General features: G+C 43.2%; 1 protein-coding gene across 1 annotated transcript; it reads right to left on the bottom strand.

The window, feature by feature from the left end:
* Positions 1-13,740: 13,740 nt before the first annotated feature.
* LOC109456286 (small ribosomal subunit protein eS27) lies at positions 13,741-14,641 on the bottom strand. Its single transcript, XM_074317704.1, has one exon. The coding sequence runs from the start codon at positions 14,490-14,492 to the stop codon at positions 14,238-14,240; it is 255 nt and encodes an 84-aa protein (XP_074173805.1). The 5' UTR covers positions 14,493-14,641; the 3' UTR covers positions 13,741-14,237.
* Positions 14,642-18,265: the final 3,624 nt, after the last annotated feature.

Genomic DNA, 18,265 nt, shown 5'->3' with positions numbered 1-18,265 from the left:
CTCCACATCCTCACCAACACATGTTTGTTGTTTGCTGATGATAGCCATCCTGACAGGTGTGAGGTGTATCTTATTGAGGTTTTAATTTGCATTTCTCTGATGATTAGTGACATTGAGCATCTTTTCATATGTCTACTGGCCATCTGTATGTCCTCTTTGGAGAAATGTCTATTCAGGTCCTCTGCCCATTTTTAAATTGGGTTGTTTGTTTTTTGTGTTTTTTTGGGGTATTAAGTTTTATGAGTTCTTTATAAATCTGGGCTATTAACTCCTTTATCAGTAGGATGTCTTTTCATTTTGTAGATGGTTTCCTTTGCTGTGCAAAAACTTTTTAGTTTGATGTAGTCCCATTTGTTTATTTTTTCTTTTGTTTCCCTTGCCTGAGGAGATACATTAAAAAAAAAAAAATTACTAAGAGCAATATCAGAGAGTTTACTGCCTATGTTTTCTTCTAAGCATTTTATGGTTTCGGGTCTTACATTTAAGTCTTTAATCCTTTTTGAGTATATTCTTGTATATGGAGTAAGAAAGTGGTCTAGTTTCAATTTTTTGCATGTATCTGTCCAGTTTCCGCAACACCATTTATTGAAGAGACTATCTTTACCTCATTGTTTATTTTTGCCTCCTTTGTCATAGATTAATTGACCAAATGGGTGTGGGTTTATTTCTGGGCTCTCTATTCTGTTCATTGATCTATGTGTCTATTTTTATGCCAGTACCATGCTGTTTTGATTACTATGGTCTTGTAATATAGTTTGATATCAGGTTGTGTGATACCTCCAACTTTGTTCTTCATTCTCAAGATTGCTGTGGCTCTTCGGGGTCTTTTGTGGTTTCACATAAATTTTAGGATTATTTGTTCTAGTTCTTTGAAAAATGCCATTAGTATTTTGATAGGGATTATATTAAATTATATATTGTTTTGGGTAGTATGGACATTTTAATGATGTTGATTCCTTTCTATAAACGCGGTATATGCTTCCATTTATTTGTATCTTCTTCAATTTCTTTCTTCAGTGTCTTATAATTTTCTAAGTGCAGATTTTTTACCTCCTTGGTTAAATTTATTCCTGGGTATTTTTTTGATGCAATTGTAAATAAGATTGTTTTCTTAATTTCTCTTTCTGATAGTTTGTTATTGGTGTATAAAAATGCAACTGATTTCTAAATATTAAGTTTGTATCCTGAATTCACTTATCAGTTCTAATAGTTGTTTTTGTTTTTGTTTTTTTGGTGAAATCTTTAGGGTTCTCTCTCTATAATATCATGTCATCTGCAAATAATGACATTTTTACTTCTTCCTTTCCAATTTGGATGCCTTTTATTTCTTTTTCTTGTCTGATTGCTATGGCTAGGACTTCCAATACTATGTTGAATAGAAGTGGACATCCTTGTCTTGAGGGCTTCACAGATATTGAGTCCCGAACCTGGCCAGACAGGGACTGAGGATGTCCAGATGAGGGTGACTGACAGACAGCTGTTGAGAGGGAGAAGCTGAGAGTCTGTGAATTTGTAAACAATGTGTGTTCCCTGAGAACCTAACCTCTCTGTGCACTGATTAGCAAATTCCTAGCTTTTAAAGATCTGGGTTAACACCCCAAATGCAATATTATGCCCTTGCTCAGAAAACTTCATTGGTTCCCCATTGCCTTCTAAATAAGACACTAAGTTTTAGTCTAGCATTCACATCTCCCTGGAATATGATCCCAGCTCACCTGTCCAGTCTCCTGTGCAGTTTTCTCCCAGCACCTGCCATCCTTCTTTGTCACACCTGGACAAACAGTCCAGTGAACATGGAATTCTCCCCTCATGCATCTAACTTGCCATTCAGCACAATACAGCAGAGAGCATGGACTTGGAGTACAGGGAGACCTAGTCAGAAAGTGCATCTCTGCCACAGACTAGCTGTGTGACCTTGAGAAAGTCACTTCAACATTCCAAGTCTTATTTTTTTCATCTATCAAAATGGGGAATAAGTTTACCTATTTCACTCTGTGGTTGTGAGGTTTAAATGAAATCGGGTACATGAAGAGCTATAGGGAACAATTTTTTCCTAGTCCCACATTCCTCTTGTTGGGGAAGAAGCTTTCCATCCTACTTCCATCTTTTGGCTCTGTGGGCTGTCAATCACTGCAGCTTACTTCCCATGACCACGCTGGGGACATGGATCCTGTTGATCTAATCAGAAGCTTTCCTGGGAATTTTCAAGTTGCTGTTCAAGGAAGAGGCATAGCACCTTTCAGATGGGTCACTTGGAAGACATGAAGCAAGGCATTGATTTCTGGGCAGATGGCCCAGAAAGCCAGCGTGTAAGAATGAAGCCTAGAAAGAGTTGTGGAGGCATTTAACTTTGGGTTCTGGTCACTTCTGAGACCAGCTGAAGCTCTTTCCACGTTAAGAAAACCTACCCGTCAGTTATCCTTTTTATATAGTTATAAGAAGTGGAGCACAGCATTAGGAATAGAGACAGTGGGAATGTAATGGCTGTGTGTGATGTCAGAGGGGTTGTAGATGGGGGGAGAGGGGTTATCACTGTGTGAGGGATATAAATGATAAACGTCTATTACATTGTTTTGTATACCTGAAACTAATTTAAAAAAATTATCCTTTTTGCCCAAGCTGGATTACCGTAGATTTCTGATTCTTACATGAAGTTGCCTGACTAACTCAGGGGTCAGGGAGGGATTGGGGAACCCTCACATGAGGTCCTTTTTCTCCTCCGTTCCCTATCCTCCTCAGAGCCCTTTTCACTCCATTTTTGTATTATTGTCTTCTCTGTGATTCGTAGCTTCCTACCAAATCCAAAGCTCTGTGTGAGCAGATAGTCATCTGACTTGGTCTTCCTGGTGAGCTAACTTGGGGTTCAAGCAGTGTTTGAGTGTGTGTTTATTAGCTCACAAGGCTTAGGCAACATTAGCAGGGCTGAGGTACTTAGAAAGCTACAATCAGGTTGCCAGGCTCCGTGGAGGGCTGACTTTGGACGTCTATGAATCTCAATGGCTAAACCACCTTCACATCCACTCAGACCCACCAAGTTTCTGGAAGTGGGGCCTGAGGGTGTGCATGTGTATCAAGTATCTGGGTGATTTTAATGTGACCCAAAGTCGAGAACCTCTGGGCTGTCTTTTATGATGCCCTGAGTTAATAGTTTTATTTCTTCAGACTCCTGAGCAGAGCAGTTTGGAGAAAGTTATGATGAAGACCAGCCAGTGAGCTTGGTGTCTTCCGCTAATGGTCACAGAGGCCGCATAACTGCGTGACAACACACGCGTCCCATAATTAGTGTCTGTTGTCCTGTTCCCGGGGGTCAATTGTTCTGCAACAGTGGCCGTGCTCAGCCCTGGACAGCCCCCTCCCTCCCCTCCACATTCCATTCTCATGACAGAAGAGCCCCCTGGTTCTCAGTGCCAGGACCCCAAGGACCAGGGCTGAGGTGGGGGAGGGTCATGATCTGGCGCTGGGCATCCAGGGAAGTGGGAGAAAGATTTTGTGGGGTGACTGGGTATGTGGGGCAGCTAGCACTTTGCATTGAGGGCCATTTTTCTCACTCAGACTTAAGGAAGCCTAACCTTTGGGACTGAGGCATAGGAATGCCCCTGGGGTTTCTGATTATACGAGGACTGGAGGCACACTAAATCCTTACCTCTTTCAGGCTGAAAACTTGGCTAAGAGGGCAGGGGGACTTACTCCCGACACTATTTGTCACTTAAACCATCAGGGTAGCTTTCTCCCTCCTCAGTGGGATTATGAGTAACTTGGCAGCAGTGGGGTGTGGGGAACAAGGACACACATTTGGCCCTAAAACCCGTGTCCAATGCTAGCTGCCAGTCAGCACTGTCTATGTGATTCTTGGAACGTTGTCTAATCTCTGAGTTGCAGAGTTCTCATCTGTAAAATGAGGATGAGGACACCCACCTCTGTTATTTGGATATTCAGATGGTTTCTAATTTTGTTCTTCTTTTACACTCTTGTTGGTGCTATGAGTTTCACGTTCAAGGTTCTGACCGATGGACGATACTTGGGGTATCCAGCAGAACCGTCGGGGAGCTTTTACAAAACAAAGACCTAGATCCATTGAGTTGGAATCCACGAGGGCACAGCTGACTCAGGAACGGGTATTTGCGGCAATTTCTGCAGTTTTGTTCAAACCTGTCTCTGAGAGGCCTGGAAGGATTTTGACCTGTAAACTATGTATGATTTTGAAGAGGCATTGATTGAAACTGTGCACACTGGGATCTGGGACAAATTAGCAGAGAGGGAACCAGGACAAGTGCCCAGCTTAGACCTACGTCTCTTTTCTAAGATTCACAGTGGCCTGAACACTTAATCTCTTATTTAATCCTGAATTTGTATTGCTAATCTGGACCACTTCCCTGACCTCCAGACCCATACATCCAGCTACCTGTCTGCTTTCTCCACTTGGAAGTGAACAGACATTTCCAGTGGAATTTGTCCCAACTGCTGATCCCACCCCCGCCATCCGCAAACCCACCCCACCCTCAATCTCAATGGCAACTTAATTACAACTCAGTTCTTATAATTTCTCAGGCTGAATATTTTAAAGATCTCCTTACCATTCTCATGGCTACCACTCCACCCTAAGCCCCTGTCACCTCTCTCCTGAATAACTGACAGCATCTAAATGCTCTTTCTGTTTTCACCCATGACTTGCCCCAGTAAAATGTCACCTTCCCTGAATACTCCAGGTCAAATGCAGCCCCCTTACTCCATTCCATTTTCCTGCTTTATTTTTCTTTTTAGCACTTACTACTAGCTCTGATAATTTTATTTTGTTATTGACTGTCCTCTCCTAAAATGTAGTTCCACAAAGTCATGGATTTTTGTCTGTTTTATCAGTGCTGAGTCCCCAGTGTTGAAAGAGTACAAAATGCACGACAGACGCTCTATATATTTGATGAATGAATGAATGAATGCCCCCAGCATCTAGGTATTATTGTCTTCATTTTAATGACCAGAAAATGGAGGTTCAGAAGATAGATGTTAAGCTATTTTCCCCAAGACCACACTGTGAGTGGAGAGAAAGCTGAGTTTTGAACCCAGGACTGACTACTCCACTGATCATTTTTCCACATGTGGAGGAGGGGCCATTTTTGCCATCTACCACAATTTCCTTCTAAATGTAGCTCCTGCATTTGCCTTTCATATTGAGATTGCTATCCTCATAGATCAACCATGGAAGGTTAACTTTAAGACAAGAGTGCTTTCTTAGCCCAGTCTGCCAAAACTCTCTGCTGCACAAAACTTACCCTGCAGGAATCCTGGTAACCCTAGTCAGTACTGACGTGATAAGAATTGTACCCTCCATGGCTTTTTTGCTCGGTGTTCCCACTGGTGAGAGATCATAAGGAGAAAAATACTCAAACCATGGGAAGACTCATTTGCACGGAGATGTTTATCACTGAATTACTTACTTATGCAGTAGAATCCTTGAGAATTATGAGCTCCCGGGCCCAGTGTTAAGAGGTCTAGAAGAAGAGAAGAAACCAGCAAAAGGGACAAAGAAGAAGTGACTTGGGAGGTAGGAGGAAAAGCAGGGAAGTGTGGTGTCCTGGAAGCCAAGTAAAAAAGGGCCTCAAGGAGGATTCCTGGAAACAAGATAGGGAAATGGTCTTATATTGAGAAAATGGTGAATCTCCACTGAAGAATATAAAATAGAACTTTAATAAATATAGTAATAAATAAATAATAGGAGTTCCTGTCCTAGATAGGAAGACTTAGTATAGGAAGGATGTTCATTTTTCTTAGATTAGTCTTATATTCAATGTAATCCCAATAAAAAACACCCCCTTGAAATTGATGAGAATTTAATAAGATAATTATAAATCTGAGGCAATAGGCATAAAAGAATAGAATGGCATTTCCTCAAAGGGAATCATAATGAGCGGGACTTGTCTTGTTCTTTTACCAAAACATGTTGCAGAATAAAGAAAACTGAGAAAAAGGGATATGGGTGATGAATGGAAGGGCCCATGGAGTGGAGAGGCAGACTCAAGGACCCATAGCTATTCGGCATATAACAAAGTTACTATTTCACATTTGGGGGGGAAAAGATGAATTTTTCATTAAATTGTATCTAAATTAGCTAGGCATTTGGATAAAAAGTTAGGCCAGAAACTATCCTTGGGTGTTACTCCAAAAAAAAAAAAAAAAAGAAAAGAAAAAACTTCAGAGCTAGATCGAAAACAAAAAGAAAAGTGATCCCTAAACTTGTACAGCATATATATATATTTAAAAAAAAACAACCCACGAGGACAGATTTCTACAGAGCAAAAGAAGGGATCAAGTTAAAAGATAAACACCCACGTGGAAGAATAATTTTTAAAATATATATGAGAAAAAGGGTTAACATTAATTTTAATTTTGGGGGTAGGTGTAAAGTTGGGGGTTAAATAAATACTTAGGTGGGGGAGGAAGAGTCTTAGACTCTGTACCCCGCTATTCCTGCGGGGATCCGCCTTTCTGAATCCCCACTAGGCAAGGTAGCTTCTAGGTGGGCAAGCTGGGCCATTAGGCCTTAGGCGGTTCTAACTCCCAGGGGCTGAAAGACCTCCCTCACCACGCCTCCACTCAGATGGCCCATCCCGGACCCTCCTGTTTCGTCCCCTCCCTTAAGGGGTAGTGATGGAGACCAGGAGGAGTCACGAGAGTCCTCTTCCCCTCAGAGGGTGATCCTGGGGACCTCAAGGCCATGCTGGGCACCGGAGCTGGAGGGTGAGGGGCTAGGACTAATGAAGGGGGACGAAGGTGGCAAGTCCAAGGGTGGGGTGGGGAGGAGATGTGGAGGTTATGAGCAGCAGTGGGGGAGGAGCGTGGAAGAAGGGAAGATTTGGGGTGAGGGAGCAACAGGATTCAGGGGGCAGGGCAGAAGTGGGGCAGCAGAGGGTGGCGGGAGTGTCACAGGCCCCAGAGCTGTCACTTTGCAGCCCCTAATCCTCCAATTTGCAATGAGTTCCCTTTGCTGCAGGGAAGTTACCCTCATGTCCTGTTTTCAAGAAATAATGCGATTCATGAAAGCCCATCTTGAGACCTTAATTACTTGGTTCATTTCTTCAACACATAATTGGATTATTTACTCTGAGCTGCACCAAGCTGGGCACTGGGCATATTGTCTGTCTGTGTCCGTGTGTTTATACATTTTAAGGCAATGTGAGAATGCTTGAATTTAAAATGGAAAACCACAAATAATGGTTTTCTCTGCCAACTCCGATTTACTGTCCTTCAGAGGGGTCAGAGGTATGGGTTTCTCTCCTCAATATACCGAACCTTCTGTGTGCCGGGTATTAGGCAAAGCACTGGAATTACAGCACCACGAGCCTTGTGTGTATATTGATTTAATATGAGGCCCAAATGCAAGGTCACACAGGGTCTACAGTGAAACAACTTTGGACGAACACAGCCTGTTTCAAAGCAGTTGAGATCAGTTGCCTTTTGGGCATTTGGTTTTTGGTGCTGGGCCAACAAAGCAAACAAACAAAGAAAAGAGGGTGTGGGGGAAAATCTGATCATAAATGCTGCTATTTAATCCACTGTCATTTCATAAGGGTCCCAGTGAATTTTTGATGGAAAAGATGTCTGGGTCCAGCTTCAGGACAAAGGGAAATGTAACTAACACAGGGCAGAGTTGATAGTGTTTTAAAACCTGTACAAAGATCTTTGCTTTGGAACCCAGTTGCTGAGCAATAATGAAAGCATTCCTGACACAGCAGGGCGACCCTGGCCAAGCCCCACCCATGAGGGGCTGGGGAATAAAGTCCCCTCCTCCCAGCCGTCAATGAGAAAAAAAGCCCAGTCCTGATGGCAACAGGCAGCAACCTTCTTGCCAGGGGAAAACGTTGTGATATGACATACCGTGTTTCCCGAAAACAAGACCTAACCGGACCATTAGCTCTAATGGGTCTTTTGGAGCAAAAATTAATATAAAACCCGATATTACATTATATTATATTATATTATATTATATTATATTATATTATATTATATTATATTATATTATATTATATTAATGACCCGGTCTTATATTATATTAAAATAAGACCGGATCTTATATTAATTTTTGCTCCAAAAGACACATTACAGCTGATGGTCCAGCTAGGTCTTATTTTCAGGGAAACACAGTACTATATGCTATTTTTCTGGAATACACAAAAATATACTGTGGTAGCATTCTGGAGAATTAAGTTAGATGTAGTGGACCAGAGGATCGAGCCAGCACGGATGCCCTGATTTCCAGTTCTTCCTTCGTCCTGAGTGACTTTGCATAACGTACTCTCCCCGAACTTGTTTCCTCATCTGTTAAAAAAGTGGGGGGTCAAATATATGGTAATGGAAGAAAACTAGGCTTCGGCTGGTGAGCACGCAATAGAATACACAGATGTCTAATTATAATGTTATACACCTGAAAATTATACGTTATTTAATTTGTTAACCATATTAACCTATGTTATTGGTTAATTGAATGTTATTAACCAATGTTACCCAATAAATTTAATAATAATATAAAAAAAGAAATAATGAGCTGATGAGCTCCATTTCCCAAGCTAAGTGAGGATCAAATGTAGCTATCAGTCAGGGAGACAGTCAATCCCCCACACACATCTAGTCTCCAGTTAAAATCTTAAGAAAGGCCAAGCACTGAATTCAAGGCTCACTTGGTGGTTGCTCATGTCCTTGGCCACTCCCACAAATCTGTACCCTGAAGCTCCAGCTTCCTCACATACCTGTCACCTCCTATGTAGGTGCACCAAAAACCAGATGCCCCTTCCATGAGGTAACATTGTTTGGAGGAAGTGTCTTTCCAGTCTGGGACTACATTTCCCATCCTGCCTTGCATCTAGGGTTAGCCATAGACTAGTTCTCATCAAGGGAAGGTAAGCAGATAATGTGTGATTAGAAGCAGCTGAGGCTTCTCCACTGTCCCTGCCTGTATCTGCCAGCTCGATGCCTAGGACTCCAAGGCCCTAGGAAACAGTGGCGCCCAAGATAGTGGAAGCCTGGATCCCTGAATCACCACATGGAGGAAAGCTGTCAGCCAAGGAGAAACAACTAGATTGGACTCTCCAGAGAGGTTAAACCACTGAAATCTGAGGGCTATTTGTTATAGCAGCGAAAGTTATCCTAGAAGATGCACAGTCTCCATGTACTTGCCTACCCTGGCATAGCCTCCCCTGCTTCCAAACCCCTCAGATATTCACACATGACATTCAGGCTATCTGGATCACTGATGTTATTAATTCAGTAATTGATTAAACAAATATTTATAGCTAATCTACTATGTGCAAGGAGCAGGGCTGGGCACCTGGGACACAATGCAGATTCCACCCTTACCATTCCTAGAGGAGATCATGGTTTAGCTGTTTCCTCACTCCCAAGTCCAGCTGCTGGCATGAGGCCTTATTCTTCCACCCTGGGATCCAGCCCATTGCCCAGTCTTCTGGTTCTAGACTTCTCTTTCTCCAAAGACTATCCCATCCTCACTGCCGAGGACACACCCTAGAGATTGTCTCCCCCTTAGTACTGCCACATACCCATTTTAAATTAATATACCCAATTTTCAGGATTGTCTGTACCATCCTCAGGCTTCTCACTGTTCCTCCAGCCCCATCCCATGGAGACCTCCAAAACCAGAACCTCTTCCCTTTCTGTAATCTGTCCCCATCCTTTCTTTCTCTCCTAATCTAGAATTAACTTGAAGGCTGAGAGTTTCCACTGCTCCTTTGCAAATGTCTTTAGAATCTGGGTGCAGATGGCTGGAGAATCTGGGTGGATTGTGGGGGTGCATGTTCAGACATCCCTGGCAGCCCAAGTGGCCTCTAATGGTTCTCTAAGTCCTGCTCATTTATCCTGACTCTTGCCTGGCCCTCTTTAAGTGGAAGGATTCTACCATGGCCACAGGGCTGGGCGAGCCGATTGAAGACTGGATTTCAACTCTACTCACTCCCATTTCACAGTACACAACCTATGCAACTGTGCATGGTCCCCTTGTCTTCAAGCTCCTGAGACTGGCTCATGGGGTCCTCCCTCTGGCTTTGCTTCTCCAACTGCATTCAGGCCCTCTCTGCCATGGCCTGTATTCTCCATCAATAACCAGCAGTAGCCTGCACATAGCAGGCTACTTCCCACCACTCTGCACTTGCTTCTGCTGTTTCTTCTGACTGAAGCATTCTTCTTTTCTCAGCCAGTTCCTGGTCATTCCTTTGTTTGGCAGGGTCCTCATCTTGGTATTCATTCCGTGCTCCTTGCATCCTTTCTTCTTGCCTCCTGAAGGCCCCATCCCCAGCTCCTCAGTAACCCCCATTGAGCACTCCGTGCCCGCCACGTCCCACACATGTCTGAACGCAGCCCCTCTCCAGCAGGGACCACATCTGTCATATTGGTAGCCTGTGCCATCCCTGGACCTGGCCAGAGGACAGAAGGAAATAAAAGTAAATGAGGAAAATGGCTTCATCCTCAAGGAGTAGTTGATAGGATTAAATCAGTCTGGACTGATAGATTCATTCATTCGTGACTCACTAGTTCAACAAATAATTTCTGGGTACATACTGTGTGCCAGGCACTGTGCTGACCCCAGGTTATAGTGAATACAACAGACACTGTTTCTGGCTTTGCTGGAGCTCCCAGTCTCAGTTTCTACATACATCACTGGATCACAAAGAGTGATGTGAAAGATGATTTTGGTGGGAGTAGTGATAGAGGAAAGGAAAAAAGGGCTACAAGAACCTCAAATGAGCCTGACCTGCAGGTGGTGGGGGTGGAACCCCATAGCCCTATGAGCTGAAGGAGGGCCTGGATGTGGGGCTGTTCTTCACCTGCCTGTGACCTTGAAGAGCCCAGGATTGGAAGCCAGGATGCTTGCTGGGCCCCAACTTTGTTCTTATGGGATCAGTTCAGCCATCTTGGGCAAGGAATTGCCCCCTGGGTTTCAACTTTGAGGGGTGGGGAGAGTCTAGGTCTGAATGATACTTGAGCCCCAGATATAATCCTAGTACATGGGGGGCCTACCCTGAATGCAAGCCCCTTGCTCTTGAGTACAAGGCCTCTCCAGAACCAGGGGGCTGCCAGGGACCCTTTCAGGGCCAGGGCCAGGTTGCTTTCTAAAATTTGAAGAATCCATTTGCTCACCCATTGCTGCTAGAGTTGCCATTTTAATAACCAAGTGCAGGAGATTCAATTAAGATTGGGAGCCTCAGCCCTCTTCCAGGGAGGCCTCACAATCGGTGTTTTTCTTTGCAAGAGCATGAGTGGGGCCCTTTGCAGGGGTTTTTGTACAGCAAGCAGCACAGAGAGAAAAAGGAAAAACAACTGTGGTTCAAAGATGCCAATAATAGGGGATTTCTTTTCCTGGTCTTCCCATGGAAGGTTGTCAACAGTGCAGGCATAATCGGGCTGGCGGCTGCCCTGCTCAGAGAGGGGGACGTGTGCTCCTTTGTTGCATGGGCTGAATAGGATGTCCCTGCACCCAGACCTGGCCTCCCGGCTAACAAAGGGCCCCTTTGTCACCCCGGGCAAAGAGTGCTGCAGAGGTTGCCACAGCAACTCAGGGACACAGACTTAACAGGGAAGTGCCATTTCAGATGGGAAGAGGGCATTCAAAAATTCAAATTTCTTTATGTAAACTGGTTTCCTTCTCTGGATATTTAAAGGAACTGAATGGCAAACAAAAGAGAAAATAAACAAGCCAACAATAAATACACAGCCAAGCCAACATATGTTGGTGCAAGTTGGCATGCTGATTCCTCCTCCTTCAAGGAAAAACTTGAGTAAAAAGCTTTATTGAGGGCATCGCTGAGGCCCCTGGGTGAGCTGTGGGTTCTTACCCAAAAGGCAATTGGACACCAGTAAGGAAAATTTGGGGGGGGAAATCATCTGGGATTCCACCTGCTGGACATAGGACACTTTTTCCTTATCCCCGTCTGTGTTTCTCCTACAGGATCCAGGAAGACCCACTGCCTGACAGGCCAGGAGCGGGGGTAGGGGATGCGGGTAGAAACCAGGTTCTTGTTCGCTAAGGTAGACGGTGTAGTGGGTTCTTGTATACAACTCGGCACTGCCTTTAGTTGACATCTAGGCCGTTGCCTGTCAGAAGGAGTAAGTGATGCTGATGGGAAAAGGGGCTGAGCTGGGCTTGATGGGGGAGGCGTCAGGGGTGGGATAGTAGAAACGGAGAAGGGATTTGCTGCCAATCCCAGTGTTGATACTTTGTTGTTATTGGCTGGATGAAATGAAAGAGAAAGGGAGAGAAGCGTTATTTCATTAATTTATTTATTTATTGTTAATTAAAATTTATTGGGGTGACAAGGGTTAGTAAAGTCACATAGGTTTCAAGTGTACAATTCTGTAACACATCATCTATATATCACGTTGTGTGTTCACCACCCAGAGTCAGTTCTCTTTCCATTACCATATATTTGATCCCCTTACCCTCTGGTAACCACTAAATTATTGTCTGTGTCTATGAGTTTTTGTTCTTTATTTGTTTGTCTTGTTCCTTTGTTGTTTTCAGTTTTATATCCCACATATCAGTGAAATCATATGGTTCTTGACTTTTTCTGTTTGACTTACTTCGCTTAGCATAATAATCTCAAGATCCATCAATGTTGTCGCAAATGGCACTATTTCGTCTTTCCTTATGGCAGAATAGTATTCCAAGAGGAGGATTATTTTAAAGGGGAAAGCATCATAAACAGCAGGTTTCAGGCAAAAGTGTCAGGCACAAATATTTTTATACAATTGCCACTGCAATGTACAAGACATTTTCCTTCAACACTTTATTATGACAGTTGAATAAACAATTTTGGAAGAATATTACAGCGAGTACTTGCATATTCACCATCTGGATTCGGCCATTAACATTTTACTCTCCTGGCTTTATCACATAATTATGCATCTAGCCATTTCTCTATCCACCCACCAGTCCATTTTATATTTTTTTGATATATTTCAAACATTAACATCCTTTAACTCCTCCTAAAATATATCAGCACCCATATCATTAATTAGAGTCCAATATTAGTTTACATTTTTTCTTTTGATTTGAGATTTACATGCAATGAAATGTACAAATCTTAAATGTACACTTGTTAAGTTTTGACAACTCCATCTGCCTATGCAACCCAAACCTTTATCAATATATAGAACATCAGGACCACTCCAGAAAGTTCCCTCATGCTCCTTCCTGACATACACAAACACGCACGCACTCACAAACACACACACACACACCATTTTCTCATTTGCTTTTCATTTACCATTATAGTAATTTTCCTATGTTGCTATATATTTATACCCATTGAGGTTTTATATCTATCCATTGAAATTATATATATTTCTCTGAGATATACATTATATAAATATTTATATATTATGTTGATACATAATATATGTTATATATATTTCTCAATTATATTAAAGTTTTGAATGTTTATCTTGTATCCAGGAAACTTATGAAATCCTTTTATTTGTTTTAACAGTTTTTCTGTAGATTCTCTTAGCTTTTCTGCATAGATGATCATGTTATCGAGAGAGAGAGAGAGAGAGAGAGAGAGAGAGAGAGAGAGAGACTCTGCTTTTCCTTTCCAATCCTCTTACTGCTTCTTTGTCTTTTTTTTTTTTTTTACTGTGGTGTCCAGCACTTCTAGAATCAATGTTAAATAGAAGTGTTGAAATCAACCATTCTTGTCTTCTTCTTCTTCTTCTTCTTCTTCTTCTTCTTCTCCTTCTCCTTCTTCTTTTTTAATCATTCATCTCTTTATTCTGGTAAGAAGAAGCTAAACCATTTCCTGGAGGGCTGGGTTTTGAGTGCTTCTGCTAGATGCTCTTATGACCACACAAGGTTTTAAGTGCAGCATCTGCCCTGGGTGTGTTATTAAATAACTATCATCTCTTGTTCTGGCCAATGCATAGATCTATGTGAAGGTTCAGGTGTCCTCCAGAAGTTTGTGGGTTCTCACCAGACCCTCCTCTACACCCTCTTTGCAGTGTTGGCATCAACAGCTTTCATCTTTCTAGGTAAGGAGTCCTTATATTCAGCACCATGGACTTTGGACTTGGAAACTGCCGTTATTTCACAAATTGCTCCAAATGCCTAGTAGTCCACTCTTCTGGTTGCCCCTGACTACTTGAGGTAGAAACTCCCTAGCAGTAAAACAAGACAATACCCAAGATGTATTCAAAATGTGTTTATGGGGATGGTTCCTCATTCATCTTGACTCAGAGTGCTTTTAGTGCTGCTTCCTTCTGAAAGAGCATCCTTCTGTGAGCCTTGCTTTGCCTCCCATAGGCTGACAGAGGACCATGGAGCAGCCAACACACAAAACTACTGTTTGTACATGGCTAAAGACAGTGGTGTTTTTATAGCATTCTGGGCATGTCACATCCATGAAGTAGGAACTGGGGCCCTGCACCAGGCACTTCTTCTTGTGTTTCCTCTTCTCCTCTTTTGGAGAGGGATGAAGGAGATCCTTAGTGAGAGGCATGTTCTCGTGGGGAGGTCATCACCACTGGAAAGGCCTTGTCTTGTTCTTTATTTCAATAAATACACTGCTTACATTTCACCATTAAGCCATTAAGTAGCATACTTATTATAAATTTTTGGTAATACTCTTCATACATTAATAAAGTTTCTTTTTATTCCTTGTCTGCTAAGAGATTTTTTTTGTATGAATTGGTTAAAGTTTACAACGATTTCTTAGCATCTATTGAAATAATCATCTTGATTTTATCTTCTAATCTATTAATATTGTGCATTATATAAACAGGTATTCTTTATGTTGAACCATCCTTGAATTCTTTAGATAATGGTCAGAACTTCTATTTGGTCCTAATTTATTTTTAATACACTGCTAAATTCCATTTTGCGGTTGTTTCATTAAGAATTTTTTGCATGACTGTTAATAAATAAAATTGGTTTTACAGTTTTTGTGCTGCTGTTGCCAAGTTTTGTGTGTCAAGTTTATACTGAGTTTGCCTGAGTTGGGGAATAAGAATTTTGATAACTGATTCAACTTGTTAAGTTATAATTGATCTTTAGGTCTTATGTTTTTCTTCAGCAAATTTTGGTAAATTGTACTTTTCTAGAAAAGTTGTTCATTTCCCCTTACTTTTTAAATATACTGGAGCAAAGATGTTTTTAGTATTATCTTATGGATTTAAAATTCTCCTGTATCTATTACCTAAGCCTTTTCTCTTTTTTTCTTAATTAACCATATTTAGGTTTTGTCTATTTCACTAGACTATATTTTTTTCTATATTCTATATTTTCTATATTTCCTCTGCTCTCTACATTTTCTATAGTAACTGGCTTTAAAAATTAATAGTTTTTGAAACAAATATAGTATGTATAAACTACCTGGCACTTAGAAAGTGTTTGGCAAATATTGATTGAATTAATATATAAAAAATATTTTTCAGCACATGCCAGAGACTAGAGATTGAACTACAACTGAGACATAATTTGTGTTCTCAAGGAGCTCACAACTGAATTGGGGAGACAGACAAGTAAATAGTCACTTAAACACAATATAATAAACATAATAGAGGTGAGTACAAAGTGGAATGGGGACACAAAGGAGGGCTTCCTGAAGGAGGTGATGCTGAACTGGTCACTGTAGGATGAGTAGGAGTTAGGTAAGTGAAGGAGATGGTTGTCTCTTGGCCCTGTCCTTTGGATAGGCTGGAGTGCTGTTGGGGGGGTGTACAATGGACAGGGCCCCAGGAATGCCCAACTACTGCCTCAGACAATAGCCACGCACCTCAACCAAGTTCCTGAGGGAGATGCATGCACACATGTGCGTACACACACACATGGAGTTAGATTGCCTAAGGAAAGCAGAGTTCTGTTCTGTGATCAGATGGATCTGAGCCCTGTTGCAGAAGCTACTGGTGCTCTATGCACATCCAAATGAATGTCAGCATTTCAGCACATGAAACCCCAACTTGTAATTGTTGGTACCTGCATCTTTTGTCGATGGCTTTCTTTGGTCGCCAGAGCCTTGCTCTGCCTGCCAGGCTGAACTGCCTGGGAGTTAATGTTTTCTGGGAGCAGCCTTCCACCAAGACCGTGAGGAGTTGGTGGGTAAAGACCCCAACTCCTTGTCCCTCGAGTTGGGTACCTCTGGACACCTGTTCCACGTGATTTTCCAGAATTCCCCAATGGAGTTAAGCTCCAATTGTCCACAGTGGTCATTTGTCCCTTATTGATTATCTTCCTTTCCTTGTCTTACTTTTCTACTCCCCTACCTGTGTGTCCAGGGATCGTGCTCCAAGAAACTACGTGCACTAGGATTCTTGTCTCAGGATCTGCTTTGGCAGCACCCCAACTAAGAGAGGGGAGGTTTCCCTGGGGACCTCCATTTTCCACACTCCAATCCAGTTGAACACATCCCACCACATCCTAACCTGGGTCAGATCTTCCGCACACTGGCTACTGGGAAGGAAGAGACAGAGGGGCAGACATGACTGAGCTTCACCCACATGTGCTAACTTGTGACCCCGCTCACTGGCAAATGTGGCCCATCTGTGCCCTGGAACCTGAACAACTCCGAGACGACTTCCTCCTGAGTGTGGGTGTGTGTATGTAGAGAGGAAGGTCCTTGAAAGCTGTGCCTCCCTGGCAGGAGGTCATGAAGCACCCATGTGTTAGTCCCTGTGCACGTCACTGGAGACACTGAGATGCGTGAGCCATTGCCCTTATGATGGAGATATCTGTAGGGCAAATGTGGTATTACAGTTGGGTGGAAATGCCCCTAATAGTCCTGTGTGCAGACGGTTATTAGAGCAGCAAATCAGAACACTGAGTTGGAGGCTTGGAGAAGTCTTCACCTAAGAGGCATTACTTGAGTTGGGTCTTCAACAATGAGTTGGAATTTGTTCGGGTTAAAGGGAAAGAAAATGGGGTTAAGTACACTGACGCCTAAAGGTCCCACATGGACATGACACATACCCCCTGCTCACGTTCCCTGGGCTAAAGCAAGCCACACATCTGCACCTAAGTTAACGTGGGAGGAGAAGCTCAATTCTGCCACGAGGTAGAACATGCATGATAAGACCTAAGGACTCCCACAGGGGGTATTTAGCTCCTTTGCCATGGGTGTTCTTTAGGGGTTGGTCATTTTGATTTAAAGCTGAGATCCCCAGGTCAGGGGCCATAATTGGAGTAGGACCCATGGGTAAGTGGATGCGTCTTGTATTAACCATGTCTCTTCTGTATTTGATGTTTTGCCATCTGGGGCCCTGCAGACTCTGGAAGGATTGCTCCTTCTAGGGTGAGCCATTTCCTAGAGAAAGTAACTCTCCTGTGCATGTACTTTTCAAATGTAAACAAACCAATCCAGACCCACATCCCCAACCACCTCCTTTATACAGCTCTCACACTCCAGGTCACTATCCACCTGCCCTAATCATCCAATGGCCAGAGTCCGGACAACTAGGGACAGCCCCTGTGCCCCAGAGCCTGCTGAAATTATTCAAACCAGCCAATCCTAAGTCTGCTTATCCTGCCTCACTTGTTATTTTCTGTGGAAACCACAATAAATGCTCTTTCCCACAATGCTACCCTCTCCCTCCTGACCGACCCTGGCGCTTCCCCTATTCCCCACCCCACCCCCACCCACCCCCACTATGGCATGGTGTGCCCCTCCCTCTTGGGAACTGTGAGTGCAAACTGTATTTTCAGTAGTAATTGTCTCCTGATCTGTTTGCCTTGCCACACCCAAATAATAATAAAGCATATTAAGACATATTTATATCCTGATAGCTCAGCTATTTATGACATCAGAAGCTAAGGACTATAAGTTTCACGAGCAGATATTCTGGGTCCCCAAACTGAGCTCTGCGGGCAGAGTATGACCAACCTGGCCTGGGCCAGCCGGTCACTGGCTAAGACCTGAGCCTCCCCTCTCACAGATTCCACATGGGGTCAAGAGGAACAGAGGAGGGCTCAAGTCCTGCTCCCATCCTGAGGGCAACAAATGAAGCTGCAGTGTTTCTTTGGGGGAACCAAGTCATCAACTTCCTATCTGACCAACCACCAAGGTAAAAGGGCAAGCCCAAGCTGTGGGGTCTGCATGGATCCCTTCACTGCCAGGCTTCCCAGAGACCTCCTTGGGGAAGACTGACCCTCTCCTCAGGCAAGGGAGCCAACATAGGCAACTGACGGGGTTGGTGTCTGCTGGTGCTGCCAGACCTCGTGGAAGCCAAACGGCTGCCTGCAGCTGACCCACTGCATATGGGCCTTCATACCCTGGTAGAC

The sequence above is a fragment of the Rhinolophus sinicus genome, linkage group LG13 (assembly GCF_036562045.2).
Source record: "Rhinolophus sinicus isolate RSC01 linkage group LG13, ASM3656204v1, whole genome shotgun sequence".
In the NCBI taxonomy this organism is placed as follows: Eukaryota; Metazoa; Chordata; class Mammalia; order Chiroptera; family Rhinolophidae; genus Rhinolophus; species Rhinolophus sinicus.
The sequence above is the reverse complement of the archived record's forward strand: the minus strand, read 5'-3'. Positions and strand labels throughout refer to the sequence as shown.